The sequence below is a fragment of the Polyodon spathula genome, chromosome 12 (assembly GCF_017654505.1).
Source record: "Polyodon spathula isolate WHYD16114869_AA chromosome 12, ASM1765450v1, whole genome shotgun sequence".
In the NCBI taxonomy this organism is placed as follows: Eukaryota; Metazoa; Chordata; class Actinopteri; order Acipenseriformes; family Polyodontidae; genus Polyodon; species Polyodon spathula.
The window spans coordinates 22,359,839-22,381,184 of NC_054545.1; the positions used below are offsets into that span (position 1 = coordinate 22,359,839).

The 21,346-nt window shown below is 39.6% G+C and overlaps 1 protein-coding gene across 3 annotated transcripts in view; it reads right to left on the reverse strand.

The window, feature by feature from the left end:
- nrg2a (neuregulin 2a) overlaps positions 1 to 18,118 on the reverse strand; it is a 399,111-nt gene extending 380,993 nt beyond the window's left edge. For 2 of the 3 annotated variants that reach the window (XM_041266715.1, XM_041266714.1), the window contains exon 1: positions 17,503 to 18,118. In XM_041266715.1, coding sequence (XP_041122649.1) covers positions 17,503 to 17,911 — 409 coding nt within the window. In that variant the 5' untranslated portion in view covers positions 17,912 to 18,118. The remainder of the gene's footprint in view (positions 1 to 17,502) is intronic. The other variant, XM_041266712.1, reaches the window with a different exon arrangement.
- Between the last annotated feature and the right edge of the window lie 3,228 nt (positions 18,119 to 21,346).

The window sequence follows — 21,346 nt, forward strand, 5'->3', positions numbered from 1 at the left end:
TACTGGGATGTGTGCTCCACACAGTTACACCCTAGTACAGGTTTTCTTTATAGGCATTCAATCTAGGCTGAGCCTTGAGGGACCAGCATATTTTTATCCCTATAATTGAAGTAACCAAGCGCAGCTGTCAGATTAACTGAGACATATCCAAGATTACAGACATTACATTGAACATTAAAACAATTATTTAAAATGACCTGCAAAACATTTGTATTTAAGGAGAAGAACTCAATTTTATTGAATGTACAAGCAATTTAATGGTGGTGTTGAGCAGAAAAGGTGTAATTAAAATAGGAAACTGCTTTTAAACATCTTAAATATATTTGGCTACCTTTTAAAAGAAATAATTATTTGTTTTCAAGTGCTTTTTAATAGTCCACTGTTTCCAAGCTCAGAATTAGCCTGGATAGCAATCTGTTGCTAGGTAATCCTCAGTCACAAGATTTCTGACAATTATCTAAAAGCTGTGCTGTTACTGATTAGTTTGGTGCTATCTGGTGGACTGAAGGCCATTATTTGCATCTGATTGGCTGGGGATGAAGTAATTTGGAATCTTGTATTATAATGAGATGCTACCAGGCTGCCATGTATATGTACTTGGTTTGGTTTCTTGTAGTACACTACCTTTAAATTCTAATGAAGTGGAACAGTTATTAATTTATATTTACCAAATACAGAAATACACTGCTAAACTATGTGTATGTAATCAAAATGCTTCCAATTTTAAATCCAATCCCTTTCTACTAATTCATCTCTATACCAACAAACATCACAGATGTGTTCAATGATTCTAATCTTGGAACACTCTGGAAAAAATTAAGAGACCACTGCAAAATTATCAGTTTCTCTGGTTTTACTATTTATAGGTTTGTGTTTGGGTAAAATGAACATTTTTGTTTTATTTTAGAAACTACTGACAACATTTCTCCCAAATTCCAAATTAAAATATTGTCATTTAGAGCATTTATTTGCAGAAAATGACAACTGGTCAGAATAACAAAAAAGATGCAGTGTTGTCAGACCTCGAATAATGCAAAGAAAATAAGTTCATATTCATTTTTAAACAACACAATACTAATGTTTTAACTTAGGAAGAGTTCAGAAATCAATATTTGTTGGAATAACCCTGATTTTCAAGCACAGCTTTCATGCGTCTTGGCATGCTCTCCACCAGTCTTTCACATTAATGTTGGGTGACTTTATGCCACTCCTGGCGCAAAAATTCAAGCAGCTTGGCTTTGTTTGATGGCTTGTGACCATCCATCTTCCTCTTGATCACATTCCAGAGGTTTTCAATGGGGTTCAGGTCTGGAGATTGGGCTGGCCATGATAGGGTCTTGATCTGGTGGTCCTCCATCCACACCTTGATTGACCTGGCTGTGTGGCATGGAGCATTGTCCTGCTGGAAAAACCAATCCTCAGAGTTGGGGAACATTGTCAGAGCAGAAGGAAGCAAGATTTCTCCAGGACAACCTTGTACTTGACTTGATTCATGCGTCCTTCACAAAGACAAATATGCCCGATTCCAGCCTTGCTGAAGCACCCCCAGATGAGTCAAATTTTCAGCTTTGCCCAACACCTGGTCATCTAATGGTTAGACGGAGACCTGGAGAGGCCTACAAGCCACAGTGTCTCGCACCCACTGTGAAATGTGGTGGAGGATCGGTGATGATCTGGGGGTGCTTCAGCAAGGCTGGAATCGAGCAGCTTTGGTATGAATCAAGCCAAGTACAAGGTTGTCCTGGAAGAAAACTTGCTTCCTTCTGCTCTGACAATGTTCCCCAACTCTGAGAATTGTTTTTTCCAGCAGGACAATGTTCCATGCCACACAGCCAGGTCAATCAAGGTGTGGATGGAGGACCACCAGATCAAGACCCTATCATGGCCAGCCTAATCTCCAGACCTGAACCCCACCCAACATCAATGTGAAAGACTGGTGGAGAGCATGCCAAGACGCATGAAAGCTGTGCTTGAAAATCAGGGTTATTCCAACAAATATTGATTTCTGAACTCTTCCTAAGTTAAAACATTAGTATTGTGTTGTTTAAAAATGAATATGAACTTATTTTCTTTGCATTATTCGAGGTCTGACAACGCTGCATCTTTTTTGTTATTTTGACCAGTTGTCATTTTCTGCAAATAAATGCTCTAAATGACAATATTTTAATTTGGAATTTGGGAGAAATGTTGTCAGTAGTTTCTAGAATAAAACAAAAATGTTCATTTTACCCAAACACATACCTATAAATAGTAAAACCAGAGAAACTGATAATTTTGCAGTGGTCTCTTAATTTTTTCCAGAGCTGTATATATATATATATATATATATATATACACACTGAGTGAACAAAACATTAGGAATACCTGCACTTTCCATGAAATAGACTGATGAGGTGAATCCAGGAGAAAGCTATGACCCCTTATGATGTAACCTGTTAAATCCACTTCAATCTGTGTAGATGAAGGGGAGACAGGTTAAAGAAGGATTTTTAAGCCTTGACACAATTGAGACATGGATTGTGTATGTGTGCCATTCAGAGGGTAAATGGGCAAGACAAAAGATTTAAGTGCCTTTGAACGGGGTATGATAGCAGGTGCCAGACGCACCGGTTTGAGTGTGTCGCTGCTGGGTTTTTCACGCTCAACAGTTTCCTGTGTGTATCAAGGATGGTCCACCACCCAAAGAACATCCAACCAACGGCAGGCCAGTGGTTGAAAACGGCTCATTGATGAAAGAGGCCAAAGGAGGCTGACACAAATTGTGCAGAGCAACAGATGGGCTACAGTTAGTCAACTGACAGTCCAGTACAACATTGGTGTCGAAAGACCCATAAAAGAATGCACAACTCATCGTACCTTGACACAAATGGGGTATGGCAGCCGATGACCTAACAGAGTCCCACTTCTTTCAGCAAAATACAAGAAACTAGTCTATGGAACAAAACCACTGAAGGATTGGAAAAAAACATTGCCTGGTCTGATGAATCCCGGTTCCTGCTGTTTCATGCTGATGAGAGGACTAGGGTATGGAGAAAACCACATGAGTACATGCATCCATCATGCCGCGTGTCAACATTGCAGGCTGGTGGTAGTGGTGTGATGGTGTGGGGTGTGTTTTCATGGCACACATTGGGCCCCTTGATAAAAGTCGAGCAACATTTGAATGCCACAGGATATCTGAACATCATTGCCAATCAGGTGCATCCCTTCATGTCAGCAGTGTATCCATCTGCTAATGGATTTTTTCAGCAGGATAATGACCCATGCCACAAGGCTAGGATTGTCCAGGAATGGTTCCATGAACATGACAAGTGAATTCAGCTTACTGCAGTGGCCTGCCCAGTCACCAGATCTCAATCCAATTGAGCATCTGTGGGATGAGATGGAACGAGCTATTCAGAGTAGAGATCTACTACCAGCCAACCTGACACAACTGTGGGAAGCATTGGAGTCAACATGGGCCAGCATCCCTGTGGAACGCTTTAGACACCTTGTAGAGTCCATGCCCCAACAAATTAAGGCTGTTCTGAGGGCAAAAGGGGGTGCAACTCAATATTAGGTAGGGGTTCCTAATGTTTTGTACACTCAGTGTATAATATATATACAGGTCTGGCAATGGAATGTGAAACAAGCAAATTGATTGGTCGAGCAAGGTTCCAGCTGTCCATATATTGGATGGATACGGATAGCTGGAGCCTTATTACATACTAGTAATCACTGCGCTGCCTCACGGAATTTACAATACCAGCAGCCATCTTGTTTACAGCAACTATAAAACTGAGTGACCAACTACCACCCAAAAAATCCCAATAGTAGTAAGCAATAATTAAACTGATTTCGATGAAGGACAATTAAATAAACTGGAAGACAGCAAAAAAAAAAAAAAAACAGAAAGAAGTTGTCTCAACTGTGGACATATTAAGGAAATCTTAATGAAATCTTAAAGAAAATACTAAAGGATTTCTATGTGTATATTTGTAACATGAACAAATACCTAAATACCCTCATCTCATTCGCTGTAGTAAGCATACATTTTTTACTCGCCGAATGTGGATGCCCATTTTTTACTGCTCATCAATGGATGGGATGTCTGTCAAGCACATTTCCTGCCAGCGAAAAACAAAACTGCAAAAAACAGTACCATATAGTCTGCTTATTTATTTAGTCTATCACGTTGAAAAGACTTTGCAGATGCACATAACCTCCTGCACGCTATTCTCACGAGAGTGATAAATCTGGACTTGGTTGCGCTCCACGTGGATATCGCGGGATAAACAGCTGGGTGATTAATAAAAAACAAAATATGATTGTTTCCTCTACTCTAAGGATTTTAATGAACAATCTGACTCAAGTTAGGTGGGACCCTAAATATTATCCATGTACTATCAATGCTGAATGACTGTGTGGAGCATTTGTTCTCTATTTTACACCAAAAATAATTTTGCTGAGCGATGACAAAGGCTGGTACAATGAACAAAAATATGAACACAACATGCAACAAGTTAAAAAGATTTTACTGAGTTAAAGTTCATATAAGGAAATCAGTCAATTGAAATAAATTCATTAGGATCTATGGATTTCACATGACTGGGAATACAGATATGCATCTGTTAGGTCACAGATACCTTAAAAAAAAAAGGTAGGGGCACGGATCAGAAAACCAGTCAGTATCTGGTGAGACTACCATTTGCCTCATGCAGCGCGACACATCTCCTTCGCATAGAGTTGATCAGGCTGTTGATTGTGGTCTGCGGAATGTTGTCCCACACCTCTTCAATGGCTATGCGAAGTTGCTGGATATTGGCAGGAACTGGAACATGCTGTCATACACGTCGATCCAGAGCATCCCAAACATGCTCAATGGGTGACATGTCTGGTGAGTATGCAGGCCATGGAAGAACTGGGACATTTTCAGCTTCCAGGAATTGTGTACAGATCCTTCCGACATGGGGCCGTGCATTATCATGCTGAAACATGAGGTGATGGCGGCGGATGAATGGCACCACAATGGGTCTCAGGATCTCATCACGGTATCTCTGTGCAAGATTGCCATCAATAAAATGCAATTGTGTTCGTTGTCCTTAGCTTATGCCTGCCCATACCATAACCCCACAGCCACCATGGGGCACTCTGTTCACAACGTTGACATCAGCAAACTGCTCGCCCACACAACGCCATACACACTGTCTGCCATCTGCCCGGTACAGTTGAAACCGGGATTCATCCATGAAGAGCACACTTCTCCAGTGGCCAATGAAGGTGAGCATTTGCCCACTGAAGACTGTTACGACGCCGAACTGCAGTCAGGTCAAGACCCTGGTGAGGACGACGAGCACGCAGATGAGCTTCTCTAAGGCAGATTCTGACATTTTGCACAGAAATTCATCGGTTGTGCAAACCCACAGTTTCATCAGCTGTCCGAGTGGCAGGTTTCAGACGATCCCGCAGGTGAAGAAGCGGGATGTGGAGGTCCTGCGCTGGCTTGGTTACATGTGTTCTGCGGTTGTGAGGCCGGTTGGACGTACTGCCAAATTCTCTAAAACGACGTTGGAGGTGGCTTATGGTAGAGAAATGAACATTCAATTCTCTGGCAACAGCTCTGGTGGACATTCCTGCAGTTAGCATGCCAATTGCACGCTCCCTCAAAACTTGAGACATCTGTGGCATTGTGTTGTGTGACAAAACTGCACATTTTAGAGTGGCCTTTTGGTCCCTAGCACAAGGTGCACCTGTGTAATCAGCGTGCTGTTTAATCAGCTTCTAATAAGCCACACCTGTCAGGAGAACGGATTATCTTGGCAAAGGAGAAATGCTCACTAACAGGGATGTAAAAAATTTGTGCACATAATGTGAGAGAAATAAGCTTTTTGTGCGAATGGAAAATTTCTGGGATCTTTTATTTCAGCTCATGAAACATGGGACCAAAACTTTACATGTTGTGTTTATATTTCTGTTCAGTGTAGTGTCCTTAGTCAGAAATGTATTTCTGGTAGTCCTTAGTCAGAAACATATTTCTGTGGTAAAATTAAGAGCAAATACCCAGTCATTCCGCATTGGTAGTAAGTGGATCATATTTGGGGTACCACAGCACTTGTGGGAGAGGCTGTCCATTAAAATTTTAAAGAGGAGACGATTTTCTATTCAGGGATACCAAGATATTTGGTGGGCAAGTAGTCTGAGTGAAGATATCAGGCAAAAAGCTCCTTATCCCCAAGGTACTGCTTTCCTAGAAGAAGAAGAACATTTCGGGGTACCATTCTACTTGTGAGTTGTCTTGCTCATTAAAATATTTAGCATACCTATTTACATTTCTATGGTCCCATAAATCATTCCATTCCCGGGGCTCCCTCCTTTTTTAACCGGGTTCGAAGTCTGGAGTGGGTATCAGAACAAGCCAACCCGTCCCCTAGAAACTCGTAATGTATCTAATGTTATAATATATATATATATATATATATATATATATATATATAATATATATATATATATATATATATATATATATATAGGGCGTAGGAACCGCAGGGGCCAAGGGGGGCCAGGCCCCACCAATATTTTATTTTGGGGGGCCAGATTATCTTTTAGTGCCACAGAAATTGGTGTCACAGTTATTTTTTTTTTTTTTTTTAACAGTTTGCTAGTCCCAGGGAAGTAACAGTAATTTGTTGAACTTAAAAACAATGAATGATAGAGGTGCAACGAGACCGGAAATCACAACACACCTTTGTTCACTTGCAAGGAAGTCTTCTTGAAGATGGTTGCCTGGCAACAGTTCAATGAAGAGCTAAGGTATGTATTTTACTATTTTTCTTAAGAGGAGAATATTTAGACTACTAACATGCATTAGCCTACATGTCAGCCCCTTGACTGTGCTGCAATATACATTTTTCTCTTTTTGGGTGATATTTCAGAAGACGTTATAACCCTAATTTATTAATCAAGTTACTGTCACCGCAGATACGACATGGTGGCACAAAAGCAGTTTTAAGTACTAACTGTGCCTGCAGATTTCCTTAGCTTTTCTCTTTGCTAAGTCATCATTATCATGCATAATATGGCACCTTATCCATGGCGACTTCCAGGGTTTTTCAAGCATTAAAATTATTTTGCACCCGTAAGCATATTTTTCTTTTTTTTTTTATTCAATTTTTTCTGCACTAATTTCAATATTAAGTGCCTGAAACTAATTTTAAAAATGTAATCGGGTTGATCATTATATTTTATAAACTATGGGTAATAATATTATTTTATACATGACATGTTGTTACAGATAACTGAAATATGGCCAAGTAGCAAAGAGGCAAAGGCTGGGAGCAACAAACCTTGTTTAGCTTTGGCATTAACGCTCTCTAAGAGCATCAAGACCTACTTGAGGACCACCGTGACTCAACAGCGTCTGAACCACTGTATGCTGCTGCATGTACGTGCCTGACAGATATTGCCAGCATGTTTGATTTTTTTTTTTTTAATAACTTTGAAATCTGGCCCCCCCAAAGTCAAACATTCAAACATCTTCCTATGTGTATATGTGTGTGTGTGTGTGTGTGTGTGTGTGTGTGTGTGTGTGTGTATATATATATATATATATATATATATATATATATATATATATATATATATATAGACACACACACAAAATTATTGGACATTCCAAATTGGGGTGAAAATTGGGGCTAAATAAAAATAAAATAAAAATCGAGAGTGGGCAGGGCCTCCTGTGATGAGCCACCGCAGATATACCTATACTACACACTGAAGTACTGTGCTCTCTTTTTTACTTTCTGTCTTACAAATAAAAAAGTTAAATATTGAATTAGTGAAGGACCCTTATACTTGTGCAATTCACTGCTAATATGGTCTGATTATAGAAACAGGATCAAATGTCATGTTTCTAGAAGAGAGGCAAAAATGACCACGCTCAATATACCATGCAAAGGTAACCAATGCAAATGAGGTCAGAAATAAGTAACCCATTCTACTGTACAGAAGAGTGGTTCACTCATTTGTTTAGCCATATAAGGATGCCACATAAAAAATTGCAATTACAAGATGCAATTTCTGAATGTCTCCCATTTTAGTTATGGGTACTTGTGACAGAAAAAGAATGAATCTTGGTTATACATCTCCCTCCCAACTTGTGAGGGTGCTGTGTAAAGGGAACAGTGTGCCCCGGACTGGATGGTTTGACAGTTCATTCCAGGGTCAGTGGAAGTCGGCCATCCAGGAAGGGGGGCAGAGCTACAAACAGGAAGATATGTGGCAATCGAGTATTGGAGGAAAACGATTGCACTCGCTAACCAAGGGGGCGTAGCAAAAGGTACAAAAGGGGATGTGGCCGAGCGAACTCCTCCTTTGTTATGGTCACGGACAAACCGATGAAGGACTGTGATTTTCTGTGAGTGTTTAGTACGACAAAACAAACAAACACTAATTGTACTCGTCTGTGCAGTGAATACGTACCGGGAGCTGACGCTAAAGACCAGCACCAACCTAGACAACACTGCACTACTGTTCACAAATAAATGTATTTCACCACTTGCACTTAAAAAGCACTCACTTTGGACTTGTGACTGTGTCTGTGTTCTGTGTGTGCATTTACTATAATTATTATTTTGGACTTAACCCTCTGAGTTTTACTGGGCAGTACACATAGCTATGTATTGCCAGTTATTATTGTTTACAGTTGTCAAGTGACTCTGAATTATAAATAAAACATCACTGCACCGTGAACGTTGTTATTTGTCATTACTTGAGCACTGCATCACCTCTACACCTGCACACTGCAAACTGCTACTGTATTTCACTGACATTAAAAAGGGGGGGGGGCAAGATTTAGCCAAGTCCAGACCACAGCAGATTCTCCATCAAGAGAGAAAGAGGTCATATTTTTTTATAACAAAATATGGTGCTGTTTGTTTTCAAGCTTTTTTTTTTCCTGGGAAGACGAATGGTGACTGAATCACATTAAGGACTCTGCAGTGGTTAGTCAGCATTTGTAAAAAGCCCACCTTTTAATCAGCAATTAAATATTCATGGAATGCTACTGTAGATTACCCCTCTGTGGAACGAATCCCAATGGCTATCTCATTGAAGGTCAAGTGAACCAAATGAAATGTGTTTCTGGAAGATTGCTTGGGAAGTTGCATGGGCCAATATATATGATAACAAGCACGTACAATGTTGAGGATACACTGGAGCCCTTGGGATATGCAACAGCACTCATTGATTGGCCTGAATTGTTCTATTTTTGGAAGTAAAAGGATTTGTCAAAAAAAGTATTTTACCTTCCAGCTGCCTTGAGAATTGTATTTTTGTATGTCAGTTTCTGTAAGAACTATAGAAATGTCTGTTGAAATAGGACAAGCTGACAAAAAAAGAGGAGATGGAGGACATATTTGAACCTCAGCTCCAAATTATGCCCATTTTTCCCAAAACTGAGTTTAAAGCAAGATGTCCACAGAACTGATTTTAAAGCCAGATTTCCACAGAACTGATTTTAAAGCTAGATTTCCACAGAACTGATTTTAAAGCTAGATTTCCATAGAACTGATTTTAAAGCTAGATTTCCATAGAACTGATTTTAAATCTAGATTTCCATAGAACTGATTTTAAATCTAGATTTCCATAGAACTGATTTTAACTCTAGATTCCCACAGAACTAATTTTAAAGCTAGATTTCTACAGAACTGATTTTAAAGTTTGATTTCCATCCAGGTTTCAAGTACAATGTCACAGATCAGAGCTGGTTATTTTGTTTGTTACCAGCTATGATCTGACAGAAAAAGAGTTTTACAGAAAATTATTTTATCCTTGAAGGCCAGCTCCTGCAGCAGTAGAAGGTTATAAGTAACACAGCACACGACAGCATGTCTGGTTATGCTAAATATACAGCACAGGGGAGACGGTGCGTATTATACAATGACTACTGCAAATATTTGAACAATACTGTTGGGATTATGAGGGTAAGTAGCATGTTACAGAGGGGATGTTTACACTGGCAGTATAGACCTGACATAGGGAATCTCAGCATCCATATGAGCAGTGAACAGGAAGTCAATATCTTGTGCATTAGGCCTTGATCAGCATAAAAACAAATGGTCACATGACCACAATATGGCAGCCATATTAGATAGGGTGACCAGATGTTCTGGTTTAGCCGGGACAGTCCTCTTTTAGCCGGGGCAGTCCTGTTTTAGCCGGGGCAGTCCTGTTTTAGCCGGGGCAGTCCTGTTTTAGCCGGGGCAGTCCTGTTTTTCTATCCCGATGTCCCAATCTTTTTTTCAAAATCTTAAAAAAAGACTGATACAGCCACTTCCTGCAGAGCCAACCATTCTAAATACCTTGTTCAAAATAATGTAAACCAGTGAAAACAAATTAAATAAAAAAGGCACTGGGGTATTCAAGAATATTATTTTTAAAAAATGCTTATTCCTCAGTGCGCCATGCATTTTCATTTAGTTTATATTCAATAAAAATCCATAATTGTGCGTAATAGTCATTTTGTAGCTGTTCAGTTCTGGTGGGATTCAGCGCAGGCACAAACTAGGCAGAGCAGCGAGAGGGTACAAGCATCCAAATCCACCAGGTTAAACCACATCAACAACATCAATAAATAGAGCCATCCTGATGTAGTTTGAGTAAAAAAGAAAGAAAAATGCCAACATATAACTCTATTTTAACGATGATCTACAGAATTAATTATTTTATGTATTAAACTAATTAGCCACAAATTATACACCTAGGAGTTTATTGAAATTAGCTAGCTGCTTAAAAAAAAAACTAAAAGAGTGAGAGGATGGCTATTTAGACAACCATGACATATTCTATATTTAAACAGTTTAATTAATCATCAGTTATTTAACAATGTATCCCAGTTTTGAGCTTTGAAAATCTGGTCACCCTGATGTTAGGTTGCATGTCAAAGTGAAAGTTGCCATTAGATTTGGTCTGCAGTTTTCACAACAATGAAAATATGAAGATGGAAATATATAAATGGCTCATGAGATTATAACAGTAGGTGACGCAGTGACATTAACATTGAAGCTCCTTTTACATAACGTACCATGGCAAGTTCCTTTGAGATGAGATTGAAGTCTACAAATGTAGGCAAGTCAACATAATGTAAGAAAACAGCATATACTTTGTTAGTAAAGCAGTAAGAATAATTGAGGATATAATGACAGGCTTGGGTTGCAGTACGATGAACTGCCTGCTACATGAAGGCTTTATTATACCCGAGCTGAAAACTATGGCACTTCCTGTTATACAAATATAGTCTTATTAATTGCTAGGGAATTGGTATTATAAGCTGTGTTTTTCTACTACAATTATGTTACGGTGTAGGCGTGTTAAAAATGTATATCATTGTTTTACTGAGAATTGACAGGATTATCAGAACGCATCCCCAAGAGTTTGACTGGCTTATTACATTGTTTTACATTGTTTTATCTATATATATATATATATATATATATATATATATATATATATATATATATATATATATATATATATATATATATACACACACACACACACACACACACACACACACACACACACACACACACTACTGGTCAAAAGTTTTAGAACACCCCCATTTTTCCAGTTTTTATTGAAATTTAAGCAGTTCAAGTCCAGTGAATATCCTGAAATGGTACAAAGGTAAGTGGTAAACTGCCAGAGGTTAAAAAAAAAGTTTAGGTTACCAAAACTGAAAAATAATGTACATTTCAGAGTTATACAAAAAGGCCTTTTTCAGGGAATAAGTAAAGGGTTAACAACTTACAGTTGTTCTGCAGCAATGGAAGTAAATTAAGCCTTGAAAGTTGATGCAAACAATTCCTACAGGTGTCCCAACTTTTGTTGATTACTTACAAACCCTCTGTCTGTATAAAAGCAGTGTTGGAAAATACTGTGTTACTACACCCTCTTAAGCATTATTTGGACAGTGTTGTACTGCAGGAAGTAGTATATTGCTACCATAATGGCGAGAAAAACGCAATTAACAAAGGAAGACAGACAGACCATTATAACCCTTAAAAGTGTAGGTCTTTCCTTTAGAGAAATTGCAAAGAAAGCCAAGGTGTCAGTGAGTACAGTTTCCTACACCATCAAAAGGCACTTGGAAACTGGAGGAAACTCTGACAGGAAGAGGTCTGGCAGACCCAAAGCCACAACAGAATCAGAAGACAAGTTTCTGAGAGTCAACAGCTTGCGTGATAGGTGGCTCACAGGACAACAGCTTCAAGAACAGCTTAACACTGGTCGAAGTAAGCAAGTCTCAGTTTCAACTGTGAAGAGAAGACTTTGAGCTGCAAGTTTGACAGGTTGAGTGGCAGTAAGAAAGCCATTGCTAAAATGGAAAAATAAGAAAAAGAGGCTTGCCTGGGTCATGAAGCACCGTCAGTGGACTACTGAAGACTGGAAGAAGGTTTTATGGACCGATGAATCAAAATTTGAAATCTTCGGTTCATCACGCAGGGTTTTTGTATGCCATTGAGTAGGCGAAAGGATGGTTCCTCTGTGTGTGACACCAACTGTCAAACATGGAGGAGGAAACGTGATGGTCTGGGGATTTTTTGCTGGAACCAGAGTCGGCGACTTGCACAGAGTGAGTGGCACACTGAACCAAAACGGCTACCACAGCATTTTGCAGCGCCATGCAATATCCACTGGTATACGCCTAGTTGGTCAGGGGTACAACCTACAGCAAGATAATGACCCAAAGCATACCTCCAGGCTATGTCAGAACTACCTTAGAAGAAAAGAACAAGACAGTAGGCTTCAAATCATGGAATGGCCAGCACAGTCTCCAGACTTAAACCCCATCGAGCTGGTTTGGGATGAACTGGACAGAAGGGTGAAAGCAAAGCAACCTATAAGTGCAACACATTTGTGGGAACTTCTGCAACAGTGTTGGGAATAACTTTCCAAACAATATTTGATTTCAATTGTAGAAAGAATTCCACGAGTGTGTTCGGCTGTTATATCTGCAAAAGGTGGCTACTCTGATGAGTCAAAAATTTAGATTAAATTTAGAGTACAATGAGACATTGAACTGCGTACATTTCAATAAAAACTGGAAAAATTGAGGTATTCTAAAACTTCTGACCAGTAGTGTGTGTACCAGAGGTTTCGAACCTCAGATTTAGGTTACTGCATATACCCTTTTTATAGATACTACAATACACATGGAATATTTCCCATGCTAGAATATAAACACTTTCCAATCAGGTGCTAGTACTGTGACAACACAGCCCAGATTCTGTTACCCTCAATAACCTTTGCTAATACTTGTCCACATAACATTTTACGACAATTGATGAGTGCTGAACAAAATACTGGAATAACACAAAAAACAAATGGACAGCTCTCTACTATATTTACATTAGCTTTATAAAGCAATTGAAATGGAAATAGAAAACAATAAAACATGACGGTAAAGTAAATTTTGAAATAAAGCCTTTCTGCCATTTTGGAGGTCTTGTTCCTACAATGGCTTCTAGACAGACATTTTGAATAGAAGGTTAAGGGCAAGGTAAACTAACAAGGGGGGTCCTGATGATAAGAAGGGTAAGAAAGTGTTTTTGAAAGCCAAGGTTATCAGTCCTTTAATGAAAACATGCATTATAGAAAGGGTTCAAAGTACTGACAGTCAAAGCTCATGTAAATCAATGCACGCTGAAAAGAAAATAGTTTATGGCCTCCTCACTTAAGCAGCAAAGTGATTACCAGCTGATGTATAGCAAAGTGAGTGGGCTAATCCAATATTGAATTCAGTCATTCCAGAGGTTATTTCCCATTAGGGTCACCTGGAGCAAATGTGAGACCATTTTCTTTTCCTGAGCTTAGTTTTCTTCCATTATTCAACGGTGGTGAAACTACAAGGTACCTTTGGGCCTGACTTATCAATTAGAAGCTATTCATTAGAACTGTTTTCTCTGCCAAGCATTCCCCTTATACAAGTTTAAAAGTGAAAGCATGGTAAAGCATAGGTAGCATTGTAAAGCCCAGAGAGGTATGGTATGGCATATTAAAAGCCATGATAAACTCTGGTAATGAATAGAATGGGAAAATAATGCAAAAATACTGTGCAAATTTACTGAGGTAAACATTTATAAGGGTAGCTGTGTCTCATTTTCTAGGTAAGAAACTAAGGGCTAGTTTCCCAGACCACCATTAGCACTAATCTGGGACTGTCTTACGTAAGAGAAGGAAGTGCCCATCATTAACCAGCCTGAGGTCAAGCAGACAAAGCGTTGGTTACTTGATTTTCTTTCTTACAGCTTTACCTCAACACTCCTGACGGATAAGAATAATATATTTAAATATTAACAACATTATAGAAGACATCCGACATGGCTTTAGGAAGGGTAGATCTTGTTTAACTAATGTACTAGATTTTTTTCAGGAGACGAATACTAGAGGGGACAAGGATAGTGCGTACAACATGATCTACTTAGATTTTCAAAAACCATTTGACAAAGTATCGCACGAAAGACTATATGTAAAGATTAAATCAGTAGGATTAAATGGTAAAGCAGCACCATGGATTCATAACGGGTTACAAGATTGAAAGCAGAGAGTTATAATTAGAGGCCAGGCACTGAACTGGAGTAACGTAACAAGTGGGGTACCACAGGGGATAGTATTGGGACCACTGCTATTCTTAATCTATATAAATCACCTGGACCAAAACATCATTAGCAAACTACGCAGATGCAGACAACACAAAACTGGGATGGGGTAGCCAACTCCCAGTCAGCAACTTCAATAATACAAAGAGATTTAGATAAGAGTCAAGCTTAGGCTAACACATAGCAGATGAAATTTAATGTGAATAAATGCAAAGTCTTGCACATAGGGTGCAAAAACATTTGAGGAAAGTACAGCATGAACCGTAACAAAATAGAGAGGCTATGTATGAAAAGGACTTGGGGTAGTAGTGGATGAATCTCTTAAACCAACTAGACAGTGTGGAGAAGCCATAAAAAAGGTAAATAGAATGTTAGGTCATATAGCCAAGACAGTTTAATTCAAGTCTAGAGAGGTTATATTAAAATTAAACAATGCACTCTTACGACCATGCCTAGAATAGTGTGTACAGTTCTGGTCCATATCATAAAAAAGACATGAGAGTACAGAGGAGTGCAACACAATTAATTCCAGGATTGAAGGGTATGTCATATGAAGATAGATGGAAATAGCCTAGAAAGAAGGAGAGCCAGAGGGGACTTAATAGAGGCATTTCAAATTGTCAAGGGATTTAACACAGTAACTTCTGAGAAGTATATTTCACAGGACACAGAGAACAGAACCAGGGGCCTCAGGTGGAAGCTGAAGAAGGGCATATCCAGAACCGAGGGGAGAATGAGATTTTTCACAGAAAGCATGGTGAACCATTGGAACAGGCTCCCAGACAGAGCTGTTGAAGCACAGACTATAGGATCCTTCAGGAATACACTAGATCCTGTCATGAACAATACTGTATAACCCTTTCTGTGACCATAATAGAGGAGCAGTCCAGAACTACAGGAGCACAACTAGAACAGTGTTTTAAATGGAGCAGTCCAGAACTACAGGAGCACAACTAGAACAGTGTTTTAAACAGAGCAGCCCAGAACTAAGGCAGATTCAGTAATACTGTTTGCATGCAGTCCTTCATTCATTCTAAAGCGCACCTGCTATTCGACACTGTTTCTCATGAGAACAGTCTCTAAGGAGAACAAACCTGTGACATTCAATTCACTGAGCCAGTAGACTGCTGCAGCTCCATCCAATAGCTCCATGTGATTATTTACACTGTTCACTTCTGCTACTTATTTTGTACCACAGATGTTGTACATAGAACACTGCTTTAGTACAAGGCATCAGAGGTTTGAGATGGAATTGTATTTACATATATTCTGCTTTTGAACATGATTTAAACACCCATCAGATTGAATGCATTGTCCTTGCTGGGTGACCTGTATTTGATACCCCTGTATCTTGCAGTATATGTATGCAATAAAACAGTACAACATACCACTGGATTGTATTATAATAATAATAATAATAATAATAATAATAATAATAATAATAAGAAGAAGAAGAATTATACTTGCTAGTTAGTCAGAGAATATTCGTACACATATTTTTTAAAAAGCATTAGGCCTTGTTGTATTAATGCACACAACAACACTGCATTCTGCACACAAATATGTTGTTTTAACATTCAAATAAATAATATGGCCACAAACTAAGAACACATCATGCAGTTATATTAATCCAACTGCCTTACATGATGGGCTATATTTCAGTTCATTTGAGTCATGTGTACAATAGCTGGTGAAATATCACCCTATACAATAATAATATAAAATAATGAATGACATGTCCCAATTACCTGTAACACAATGATACCAACGGTTTTAATGTATTGAGCTAGAGAAACGCTTCAAATGTTTGTTTTAAGAATGCATTGTGTGTAGACTACAGCTGTAGCACTCTGCTACTACGTGCTTAAGTTATTGGAATATTATGTAAAGCATCTACAATTACTATGCAATAAAATGGAACCACTATAAAACAGGTTGGTGTGAAGAATGCCAACCTAGCCTTCTGTTTCAATCATTACTGTACATTACCACCTCTCGAAGATGTACAGATGTACCGTTGTTCTTATATGCTGCACTGTAGCAAACCCTAACGAAAACAGAACTCTATGGCTGGTCACTTTAGTCTAATTAACCTGCTAAAGTGCAGTCATTCTACTGTGATATTTTCTCGTGCTTTCTGCTTCACTCGAATGCAAACGCTTTCGCCATGAGGTAAGGGAAGACGCCGCATGCAGTGCAAAATAATTAAACTAAAACACAACATATACAACCTATTTGATAACTTTGGTATATATTTCACGCAGGTGAAACAGAGAAGGTTTTATGTTAAAAGTCAGTATACAGTACCCAGTAATATTTAAATGCATTATCTACATAATTTCCTTTTGAAGTGAATCCAGTGTTCTGTGCGAGTCCGATATGACCACCTATCTAAGAGGAAAGCTGGCTCGTGAAACCACAAGCAAAGGTTACAGTCCTTTATGTAATGTGCTCTTGGCAGCGCCACAGTATCTTCTAGATTATCTGATAAAAGAAGCCCTGTTGTGTCTGCCTCTGTCTTGGGTACAGTGACAGACACAGGAATCTTCTACAGCGAATTCCAGTACAAACAAAACACATTAACATAGAAAACAGCTAATCATAAAATAAACACAAACAATCATATTTTAACCACAACTCTCCAAACCATTACTGCAAATATACAATTACAGAAGAAGAGACGCCCCATCTGTTTGTTAGTTTAATAATCATTTAATCTTATTAGCAAAGCACTTGGATATCGGTCGTTTACGCACACTGGTTGCAACATGTAATTAGAACGCAATTCACTCAAACAGTACTGTCATAAGCAATCTGCAGTAATGCCCGGGTACTACTGTAGTGTAAGAAAGAATAAACTTACCGCAGTCTTCGCACAAGATCCTCCCAACATCTTTTTTTAGATTCTTCCCGCTGGTGTCTAGAGGAGCGAACGATGCCTTGAATACCAAGGGCTTGTCAGTTAGGTCCATGAAAAACACGTATTTGTGGTTATTTTTCACTTTGATGCACGGAGGCTCCGAACCAAAATCCCCGATGGTCACAAGCTGGTTCCTTTGAAGCCCCCCGCTATTAAGGGGCCACACGTCCAGCACTATGACATTCACACTGTAGGGCTCCTTGGTAACATTAGTGGGTAGAGACTGCACCTTTCCTTCAATGACTACCGCCGATCTGTAAGCCTGGTCCTGCAAAGAATTTAAACTCGGGGAGTAGCAGGCGAAGGATACCCCGATGACCAGCATGGAGAAATGGACTGGATCAAGCCTCATGCCGTCTGCTTGGGCTCGGTAGTCGCTCTTGCTGCTGCAGTGCTTTCGATGCTGTTGGTTGATGATGATGGAGTTCAGTTGAAATAGGAGACTGCAAATAGACCCCAACAGAACGGCAGAGCAGCAGACCTTGCGTAAATGTCCATGCCATTTGGATCTGCTGCTTTTCCAATACTTTACAATGGGGAAACACCAGCTAGGAACCGGAAACGGCGTAATGGTACTGGATTAAAAACCCTGTCTCTGCATTCTGCCACTAAGTAATTCTAAAAAATAAAAAATAAAAAAAATTCAGAGAGATATTGCATAATTATTTATTTGTCAGGCTACCGCTAGCAATGCTAAGCCCATGCTTTCATGTTCGCTCTTTTGTTTTGTTTTTTTGTTTGTTTTTTCACACACAAACGAAGGAATTAAGTAAGCGCTACAATCAGACCTAAAATAATGCAAACCAAAAGTCTCATACACACAACTGATGCGCAGAAGAGCTGCAGAATATATCCTTGTAGGTGTCTCTTCGTTGTGTGCGTGTCCACCTGCACTGTAATGTGATTGTGTCGGAGAAGACTGAAGATTCGGTTCTGTCGTTATCAAAGCACGTAGCTTTCGTTTGGGTTTGATGCCCCTCTCGCCCTGCACAAGCGTCTCCGCTTGCCTTGTGCACACAGCAAGCACCTGTCTGCCTGCAGTTTCGTCTAGTGGAAGTTATTACAGAAGAAAACAAACTATATATTTTAGTTTGATGTTACAGTATTAATTATATGATGTACTATGTAATGTATAACCTGACAGTATCATTTTAAACTGTTGCAATACATTCAGGCCAATCTGTTAATGTCCCGCACATTAAACGTTTTACCTAAAGCATAGCCTCCTTATCTATGAATGATACCGGTATTCTGTAAAAGACTTCCAAATATCACTGCTTCAGAACGAACACACACACACACACACACACACACACAACCTGTTTGCATTGCTTGATACGCTGGCAAACGCAGATGCAATGCCAAGATGTTGTTGCGTTTCTCGAAAAATGGATTTGAAATCAGTTGTGCGTCTCATTCCATTATTAAATCATACAATGCATTCAGGTCACATCTAGTCCTCTGCTTCAGATAAACAGATATCAGAACGTCAGTGCTGCATTCTATCCATATTTGAAGACAACAGCAGTGTTACACTGTACTCGGGTTTGGCGCTGAAAAGGTCTGATGACAAATAATCATTTATTTAAAAAAAGAAAAAAGAAAAACGTAATGAACACTTGAAAACGCCCGGTTTATTAAATGTGTACATACGGATAACAACCTGTGATTTCCCCTCCCCCACCCCTTACGTCTTTAGACTGCAGTGCCATTTACATGAACAAATAGTTTTGTTTCACTGTAGCAGTCAGTCTGTTAACATGCGTCAATTTAAGCGCCAAATAAATAGGCCCAATATTTTATACATCAGTGGTAAATTAGCTTTGCTGTGGGAATTGTCCAGCGTGTGAAACTGTGCGAATGTAAAAACCTGCCAAGGACTTACACACAGCGCCCCCTACTGTTTCAAATAAGTTTACCTCTGCAGGTAAGGAAAAATGCTGCATTCAGCCTCACCTCTCCAGCATCCTCAATTCAGCAACACACAGACGCACAAAACAAATAACAGTCGATAACTTAACTGACATATTCCCAGTAATGTTACAAATTATAGTACACAGTGTCTGCACAGGGGGAATAGCAGAGTCTCAGCAGACATGCATACATTTACCACACTTTTACCATATATAATGCAAATCAATATTCCTGCTGGGTGTTATATCATATATTGTAAGCAGCAGCATTCCACAGTCGTTCTGTTTGGCAAGAAGCAGTAGCTTATGATTCAGTAACAAAAAAAAAAAAAAAAAAACAAATTATACAGCTTTTCTGTCCCACTTATAATATTTAACATCTTTTAAAAACAGAAGTGAAACACTGTAGAGAAGTAAATATAACCCACTTTATCTTAACGTGGTAATAGCCTATTACCAGTTATACATTAAATATACAGCCACAGAGTCCAGGTGTCATACATGTTAACATCTGGTAGCACTGCATTCAATTAATCACATGTTTTAGTCCTAATGGGGCGCCTCTCAGAGGAAGATTGAGTCTAAACGTTCAGCTTTATGCTTCTTTCCCATGTATGGTGACATGCTTGGTATATGTGTTTTATATTACATGCTTCTAAAATTGTAGGAATGGTTGAATTGGAGCCTACCTGGTATTACCTTTGCATGATTGTATTCCAATTATATAGAGTGTACAAAACATTAGGAACACCTTCCTAATATTGAGTTGCACCCCCTTTTGCCCTCAGAACAGCCTCAATTCGTCAGGGCATGGACTCTGCAAGGTGTCGAAAGCGTTACACAGGGATGCTGGTCCATGTTGACTCCAATGCTTCCCACAGTTGTGTCAGGTTGGCTGGTAGTGGATCTCTACTCCGAATAACTCATTCCATCTCATCCCACAGATGCTCAACTGGATTGAGATCTGGTGACTGGGCAGGCCACTGCAGTAAGCTGAATTCACTGTCATGTTCGTGGAACCATTCCTGGACAATCCTAGCCTTGTGGCATGGGGCATTATCCTGCTGAAAAAAACCATTAGCAGATGGATACACTGCTGCACCGAAGGGATGCACCTGATTGGCAATGATGTTCAGACATCCTGTGGCATTCAAACATTGATCCACTTTTATCAAGGGGCCCAATGTGTGCTATGAAAACACACCCCACACCATCACACCACCACCACCAGCCTGCAATGTTGACACATGGCATGGTGGATGCATGTACTCATGTGGTTTTCTCCATACCCTAGTACTCCCAATTGTGTGAAACAGCAGGAACCGGGATTCATCAAACCAGGCAATGTTTTCACAATCCTCCAGTGTCCAGTGTGTTCGTTCCTTAGCCCACTGCAACCGCAGTTTCTTGTGTTTTGCTGAAAGAAGTGGAACTCTGTTAGGCTGCCATACCCCAGTCGTGTCAATGTACAACGAGTTGTGCATTCTTTTATGGGTCTTTCGGCACCAATGTTGTACTGGACTGTCAGTTGACTAACTGTAGCCTGTCTGTTGCTCTGCGCAATCCATATCAGTCTCCTTTGGCCTCTTTCATCTGAGCTGTTTTTGACCACTGGCCTGCTGTTGGCTGGATGTCCTTTGGGTGGTGGACCTTCCTTGATACACACAGGAAACTGTTGAGCGTGAAAAACCCAGCAGCATTGCAGTTGACACACTCAAACCGGTGCACCTGGCACCTACTACCATACCCTGTTCAAAGACACTTAAATCTTTTGTCTTGCCCATTTACCCTCTGAATGGCACACATACACAATCCATCCTCAATTGTGTCAAGGCTTAAAAATCCTTCTTTAACCTGTCTCCCCTTTATCTACA